Source organism: Myotis brandtii, unplaced genomic scaffold (genome assembly GCF_000412655.1).
Source record: "Myotis brandtii unplaced genomic scaffold, ASM41265v1 scaffold373, whole genome shotgun sequence".
Lineage (NCBI taxonomy): Eukaryota > Metazoa > Chordata > Mammalia > Chiroptera > Vespertilionidae > Myotis > Myotis brandtii.
The window spans coordinates 153,099-161,462 of record NW_005364339.1 but is presented as its reverse complement, the minus strand read 5'-3'; the positions used below and the strand labels follow the sequence as shown (position 1 = coordinate 161,462).

Genomic DNA, 8,364 nt, shown 5'->3' with positions numbered 1-8,364 from the left:
GACCATCTATTTTGAATGATAGCCTTGCTGGATATAGTAATCTTGGTCTCAGATCCTTGCTTTCCATTACCTTGAGTACTTCATGCCATTCCCTTCTGGCCTGTAGAGTTTCTGGTGAGAAATCAGGTGTCAGCCTTATGGGAGTTCCTTTCTAGGTAACAGTTTTCTTTTCTCTTGCTGCCTTTAAGATTTGCTCTTTGTATTTAAATTTTGGCATTTTAATTATGATGTGTCTGGGTGCAGACCAGTTTAGGTTCTTCTTTCTTGGTGTTCTCTGTGCCTCCTGAACCTGTGTGAGTTTTTCCTTTAACAGTTCAGGGAAGTTTTCTGCCATTATTTCTTCAAACACATTCTCTATCCCTTACTCCCTTTCTGCCTCTTCTGGCACAACTGCTATTTGAATATTGTTATGTTTCACATTGTCCCACAGCTCCCTTAAGCTGTCCTCCTGTTTTTTTGGTTGTCTGATTGAGTGATTTTTTTTAACCTTGTCTTCTAATTCACTGATTCGGTCCTCAACTTCCCCTAATATGTTGTGTATTCCTTCCATGTGTTCTTTATTTGTGTTATGTCATTATTTATTTCTGACCATCCTTTTTTCATAGTTACTATATTTTTGTTCATGCTGTTGAGCTTCTCTGCCATCATTACTCTGAACTGTTTCAGATAAATTTCTTATCTCTGCTTCATTTCTCTTCTTCTTGGAGAATTCTGTTTTTCTTTCATTTGGATTTTTTTCTTTGTCTCTTCATTTTGGCCATCTGTTTGGTTTTGTGTTAGGTAGATCCTCTATGCCTCTCAATCTCTAGTGCAGGACAGTGTCAAATGATGTTTCTGACTAATTAGACCGGCAAAGACTTAAAGACTCCAGAGACCACCTCTGTCTACAGCAGTGGTTCTCAACCTTGGCTGCACATTAGAATCACCTGGGAATCTTTTTAAAATCCTGATTTCTGGGCCTCATCCTCCGGAAATTCTGTTTCTTTGTTACTTCTGGAATTACAACTAAAATACAGAAAAATACATAAATTCTAGAAACAGAATTTCCGGAGGATGAGGCCCAGAAATCAGGATTTTAAAAAGATTCCCAGGTGATTCTAATGTGCAGCCAAGGTTGAGAACCACTGGTCTACAGACTGATAGGATTCTGACTTTAATGGCCCCAGACAATTGTCCTCAGGTGAGGCTAGAGTTTTTTTTCAACAGGGTGGGGTGGTTGCTGCCTGGAGGCTAATTGTTATTTTTAGTTTCTTAAGTGGCCTCAGGGCAAGGTGTTTTCCAATAGGATGTGTCAACTGTCTTCCCCCCAGCAAAGCAAATGTCTGTGTGGGAAAGATGTCCTCTGCTGTGTGAGGGAATGACTCAGCACTGGAAACTGTGCTTATCTGCCTTCTGAGCTCTAACCCCCAAGTCTTCAATCCTAGCTCCTGCTCACATAGCTCTAGTACACTTGTCTTCCCTCTGCGGAAGCACCATGTGGGTCATTCCACAGGGAATTTTGTGCATTGGCCCTTTAAGAGGGTGCCTGAAATTCCAACTCTCTCTTCCTGGCAGATAGCTACCCTGCTGCTTTTCACAGCCAGATGTTATGTTGGTACCTTTCTCAGGAGTGGTGATCTCTGCTGGGGAGCCCATCTTGGAGCTTAGACCCCAGAATTCTCAGTGGCAACCCCCCACAGCTGAGATATCTCTTCAGAACTTCAGTTGCTTTCTGTGGGTGCCTGGCCAGCCCTTTTGTGCCTCTGCCCCTCCTACCAGGCTCTATGCAGTCTCCACGTTCGGTCCTTGTGTATCAGGGTTCTCTCCTGTGAGTATTCCATTGATTATTCTGGAAGTTTTTTCTCTATTTTAGTTGTAATTCCAGTTTGTTTCTGGGAGCATGTTCATGAAGCATCCACTTACTCTGCCACCATTTTTAATCTTCTGTAGGTTTATTTTTAAATTCCATGAGTTTTTGTTACTGCACTGAAAATGCTGGGCAGTGAGCAAGATATTGGAGGGACATCAGGAACAGGAGACAACCAATCCTTTGGCACAGGTATTATCAGACTTCTATTCTTCTATCCAAAACCAAAGAAGAAAAGGTTGCTAAATTAAGTTGAAAGTTGGAAAGAAAGGACAGACATAATATCTTTATAACATGGAAAATCTGCCATCTCCTATATCTATGCACACATCAGAAGGGCAAGAACAGGGCTCTTTTCACATTCTGAACATCACCTAGTTCATTGTTAAGCAATGAAACTGCCCTGAACTTTATCCAGGGTAAATAATTGGGATACTTTTGTTTACATATTTTTCAGTGAAAGTGAAAACAAGCCAAAAATCTAAATTGAATTTGAAAGAGAAGGGAAACTCAGGTTTTGAGGAAATACAAGAAGGTCTGCCTACCAGAAATGCATTCTCATTCCTGAAGAATGTTGGTTCTAAACTAGCCTTCTATATAAAGCTTAGAACTGGGAGAGTGTGAAATGCTGTAATTGACAATTGAAAGGGAGAGAAATAAGTCAGTTACACTCTTCAGGACCATACTTACAAAGAGAAAACAGGCACCGATCATGGCTGCTTTGACCCTCACATCTAAATCTGCAGGAACATGAATCCCAAAGTTGTCAGCATTGGTGAAAACATTGTTTACAAACCCGGACCAGTACTTTGAAATCTTCCCAATTGTAAGATTTTCATTAATGGTCTTCACCTTTAAAAATAAAATAAGAGGAATGTAAACAGATGGTCTTATATTTCTTCACATGCTTATTTCATGAGAGATTAATTATTTTATTCATCGTCTCTAAATGACAATATGATGTTACTCATTCCTTTATATAAGCATAAGTTTATATATTTAACTTTCCATTTCACTGTTCAGGTATTTTGCTTTCCTGACAGTTTTCTAATCCACCATAAATTTTTATTTTGTTTTGGATATAGATGGAGAATGTAATAGCAATACACAATTAAGGCCAGCTGACCACAAGATGGCAGCAGGTACATATATAGTTTCAATTATGTGGTCTAACCAGAAAGGTAATTCCTTACTGGAGGTTCAAATTTTAAACCTCAATTCCTCATAAAAAAAAAAAAAAAAAGAAAGAAAGAAAGAGAGAGAGAGAGAGAGAGAGAGAGAAATAGATAAAGGCTTTAGGAGGAATTAGCTTCACTTCTAGGTGCAATTTGTTAACTTCTAAATTTTATTACTGATTTTATAATTACAAACACATTTAAATTTTATTAGCCATTGCTTAATCTCATTTTTATATTATACTTAGACATTTACTAGCTAATTTCTTGAATAACCAATCATAAACACTATTTTTGCATTAAAAAGTCCTAATATACCACATAGGAAGTTCAGACTAATTTGCCTTAAAAAAAAATCTATAGTCCTCCTCAGCTAGGCGTTCACAATGAAACTTTATCAGCTATTCATTTGCTTGCCTTGTTTCCCATTCAAAGGCTGAAAATGATTCAATATAAACTTTCATTTTCAGTATGTCAGTAGAAGATAGAAAATAGAGAAAGTTACTTAGGACATCCCTATACCCAGAATATTAAAACTCTCTGTCTAATTTCTTCTTTGATCATAGGGCATGTTTTTATACTTTATTCTTAGGAGAGCCACGCCACGTCTTTTTGGAATGGAGTGGAGTTAAGAGATCTCCTTTTGCAAAATTTTCATTGCATCTTATATGAATGCTGTTAAACTGAACATCTTAGGAGGTGTACATGAATTAATAAATAAAAAATTAATATACAGTTTAAATCAGACCATATCCTCTGCCTAAGGTGGAGAAACTAAGATAGTTCATATTGATATGCAACAACTTATTGTTTTTTAACATTCAATTTACATAAATACATTTATGTGAGAATATGTTGTTCTATAAAACAAAGATAGCAGGTCTTATGAACATAACTTTTCAATTAGTGATATTTTAATGGAATGTGCTTCTGAGATGAGATCTGAACTGGGGTATGTTACCACCAGGGCTATAGGATGTAATTTATGTGACTCTAAACTATATATATTTGCTTTATATCATGGGTGCTATACTTCTACATAAATAAAATTTTTGTAGTATGTTTAAAAATTCCTTAGTGTTTCTGAAATTATGAGTTACTATAGGGATGTAAAATATTGGTTTATTACATTATTTCACAATATATATTATTTTCTAAATTTATTACAGAAATATTTCATTATTTGAACATTTAAAAGAATTGAATTATGTTGCAACAAATTAGGATCTAAGCGAAAACTTCCTTCATTTTGTCGATCATACCTCAAAATCCACATCACCAAAACAGCCACATGTTGCACAAGGACCAACAATTTTCAAAATATCTTCTTTGTTTGCATTTTGTATTGTGAATTTAGGCAGAAATGGGTCCCACTTCTGTGCCACATAACCAACTACAGTACCAGGAGGAGCTTGGATTTCTAACTGTAAGAAGAAATAATAATAAAATAAGATTCTCTAAGGTTATTGTATTTTAATTTTATTATAATTTAAATTTACTTCTAAACAATATACTTTTATGAAATTATTTTCACATTATACAAGTCATTTTAAATAGCTGGTTCTAAGGAAGCAAAGCAGTGTTTATTCATATTTTATAGAAATGAAGAAACTCATTGTATAGATATATGTTTGGTATTATGCACTAAAAGTCCATATCTTTGATCTTATTTCCTAAAGAGAACCTATCTCAGAACTGTCTTTTGAACCTGGGACACTGGATTCTTTGCCATTTTTGTTCCAATTACAGCAGTTTGTCAAGCATGGAAAGTTGTTTCCCATGAGGGCCCTAGTATCTACTCTTCAAATTGTCAACTTCCAGATCCTCTGTGTTCTATTAAAAGTAAATGTTTCTGCAGAGTTCAGTTATTACACACCTATATCATCACTGTTTAACTTTTTCCAAAGTGTTAAAAACAAGCAATTATTGCATTTTCCCAAATAAAATCCTTTGTATAATAAGCTGGAAGTGGGTGCAAATAATGAAAATTGTTTGCTTTTAAATCAAACTAACTCTCCATCATCAGATCTCATTCTGTCTTTTCTTATTTATTAAGTTAATAGTTTTATGTATATGTCTATAGTGTTTTTGCATAAACAAAAGTAGTTTCAACAAGACTGCTTAGAATTACATAGAATTGTTCTGGGATCCCTTTCAAAGTTATTGGTTTGATTATGACAAAAAATTTTAAATTATTAATGGGTATCAAGATACATCTTATGTTTAATTTATGTGATAATGACTACTATAAAAATAAAACATCAATTATCAGAAATATTCAAATATTCTGTGATTATACTGACTATACCATGTTGGGCCATATTAGATCTTAAATATCCTCAGTAGGAGGATAGAAATTCTTGGGTTCATGTATAAGTACCTTAGCTATCTTATCACTTAGCCAGGTGATTAGCTATAAATAGTTGGAGAATTAGTTGGAGAATAAACTTCCCTAATTATCCTTCTTTCATTAATATTTATTTCCATTGTCCTAAATAGAGTATTTATACACTACTTAATAGAGTACTTATACACTACGTAGGCTTGAATAAGAACACCTGGATCAAGTCCCATTTATGAAATTTTCTAGATATGTGATCGTAGGTAAATCATCTCCAGTTTCTAAGCACCAGTTTGCTCAACTGCAAAATGTGGAGAGTAAAACCTGTTCTTTCTAGCTCATAGAGATGTCATGATACTGAAGATGTCTAAGTAAGTAAATGTTCTTTATCATCTGCATTATGTCAATAAAAGCTATTATTACAGGTCCATTAAAGAGTAATGGAATCTATTATATATTGAAATAAAATAATTGAATCATTCCCTCTAGAACAGCGGTTCTCAACCTGTGGGTCACGACCCCTTTGGCGGTTGAACGACCCTTTCACAAGGGTCGCCTAAGACCATCCTGCATATCAGATATTTACATTAGATTCATAACAGTAGCAACATTACAGTTATGAAGTAGCAACGAAAATAAATTTATGGTTGGGTCACAACATGAGGATCTGTATTTAAAGGGCCAGAAGGTTGAGAACCACTGCTCTAGAACAATAACATTGTCTTTTCCAAACCTTGATGTTTGTCATAAATGAGAGCATGCAATGTGACATCTGTACTAAATAATATTACCTAACCAAGAGAAACCACCTTAGAAGAGTTCAGTATCACTTGACACTTCCTGAATTTTGCTACAGTGAGAGAAGACAAAGGGACAAAGGGTAGATTTGCTTAATGGTGGAACTCATAGATATTACAATTAAATGCTATTAACAAGATTCAGGAAGGTATGTCTCATTTACATGATGCATGAGCTGTCTTCACCAATTAACATCACAGAAGCCACTATCATTTTTGGTTGGAAAGGGAAAAAAAATTAGTGAATTACCAAATCTTCAAGGTGTTCTGATTCTAAAGGAGTGATGTACTAATCCAAACAATTGAAAGGCTAATTGCCCCATAGTTCTAAATGAATGCCATTTATTAAAGAAATGTTTGCTAATCTTTTCAAAAGTAGAAGGGAAAAGCACACCAGAGCCAACCTCTTGTAGGTAGCAAGGACACCAGCAGCTGTCACACCTCAAGGGCCTGTTTACTGTAATCACCTCTTGACCCGAGTTGTCTGTGATCCTCAGAGTGCAAGATCGAAGTGTGGAACAGAAAGTACGATTGAAGCAGACACTTTCTTCCACGGCAAAGTATATTCTTTGTCCCAAGCTGTTTTTAATCTCATATTTGTTTACAGTTTCAGTGCCAAGTATCACTGATGGAGCAAAAAAGAAAATTCATCAAAATAATGCTGTGCTTAGTATCATGCCTTTAAACGAAAAACAAACAAACATAGTGACAGATTATTTATTAAGAATATTGTACCTTCTTTACACAAATCTACATCCATGCTCTAAAACTTGAGGATTCTCCATGAAAGTCAAAGTAAACTCTGAGAACAGAGCTGTGCGATGAATAAATTTTTATTCTAGATCAATGCTCTACTTGGAAACATGCAATACCACTTTCAACTGGGAAAGCAATGCTGTCAACAATAACCGAATGCTGTACTCAAATAATAATTCTGTCATTGGTATGAAATTTAATGAAACAACTCATATGATACTAAGAATTTTGTCTAAAATCTCTGTCTGGCAATATATCTACAGGTGTATGTTATCCTACTATCTATTTCAATTTTGACATATTTTAGAAATAATATAATATGTTAAGAACAAAAATACTCAAGTAATTTGCAAGTTAGTCATATTTGTAAATTTGTTTATTGTTAATTTGCCAATTTGATGAATCACTGATGAAATCATAAAACAGTGGAATTTTGTTTGGATAATTTTTTTAAATTTAGTCTTAAACTTGATTTCCATTTCTGGGATTATTAAGAAAAATTAAAAGTACTAGCAACCAAAGAAATGATCACATTTAAAAAAAATAATTTTAAGATTAAAAATAATGCTAGATTTCTAACGGCATATCACCAAAGACTTGGAGAGTTTTATGCTTTTAGGCTTATTTTCGTCAGCCTAATAATTTCACTTTCAATGTTTATTTTTTAAAAATAAAATAGTGCTATTTTTAAATAAAGTTATTCTAAACATTTAACTATCATTTATAAAATATTTAGACATAAAGGAACTTCTGAAACCTAAAATATTTTCAACTACTTTAATAGAAGAAGATACACTTACTTCCAAGAAGCTCCACCTGCTGGTGCACAACTATCAGGTCTAACTGTGAGGGAGACAGAACCGGGAACATTACATCACAACACTGAAAACCTGTGGAGATATTCTTCTTTTTCTTTTTTCTTTCTTTCTTTCTTTTTTTAAATTTGAGAAGCATGTTTATTTTCACAAAAAGACCAAGAAACATGGAAATTGGCTATTTGTTTAAAAGCTCAAAAAATATTTCACTTTATATGTTTTAAAGTTTATACAACTGGTCCAAAAAAAGAAAAAAGCCTAACTGATTCAGGAATTGTATTCTCGCTATAAATACCTTAAAAAACAGAAAATATATATGAAAATGTTCTTTTCAGATATTTGAAAAAAGGCCTTACAGGACTGTGATACCTAAGAGAAGGAAGAAAATGAAGTAAATCTTACAACTGTCCTATATTACTGCAGGAGTCTGTTTCCCAGCCCCAGCAAAGGCTGTGTAAAACCAGAATCTAACAATCTTGCAGAGCTGAAGAGAGAGCTATTGGAATTCAGATAGGCTGAAGTAGCTATACTATTTTTTCTTTTGTGATTTTTATCTTTTCTTTCTTTTTTTCTTTATTAATTAAGGTATTACATATGTGTCCTTATACCCCTATTGCCCCCCACCCCCCACTCA

General features: G+C 34.3%; 1 protein-coding gene across 1 annotated transcript in view; it reads right to left on the bottom strand.

The window, feature by feature from the left end:
* Nucleotides 1–2,450: 2,450 nt before the first annotated feature.
* The window catches only part of PLSCR5 (phospholipid scramblase family, member 5), a 30,192-nt gene continuing 24,278 nt past the window's right edge, over nt 2,451–8,364 (bottom strand). The window contains exons 3-7 of the mRNA XM_014544605.1: nt 7,716–7,758; nt 6,564–6,784; nt 4,284–4,445; nt 2,537–2,698; nt 2,451–2,474 (exon numbers count right to left, since the gene is read on the bottom strand). Of these exons, the coding sequence (XP_014400091.1) occupies nt 2,451–2,474; nt 2,537–2,698; nt 4,284–4,445; nt 6,564–6,784; nt 7,716–7,758 (612 nt within the window). The remainder of the gene's footprint in view (nt 2,475–2,536; nt 2,699–4,283; nt 4,446–6,563; nt 6,785–7,715; nt 7,759–8,364) is intronic.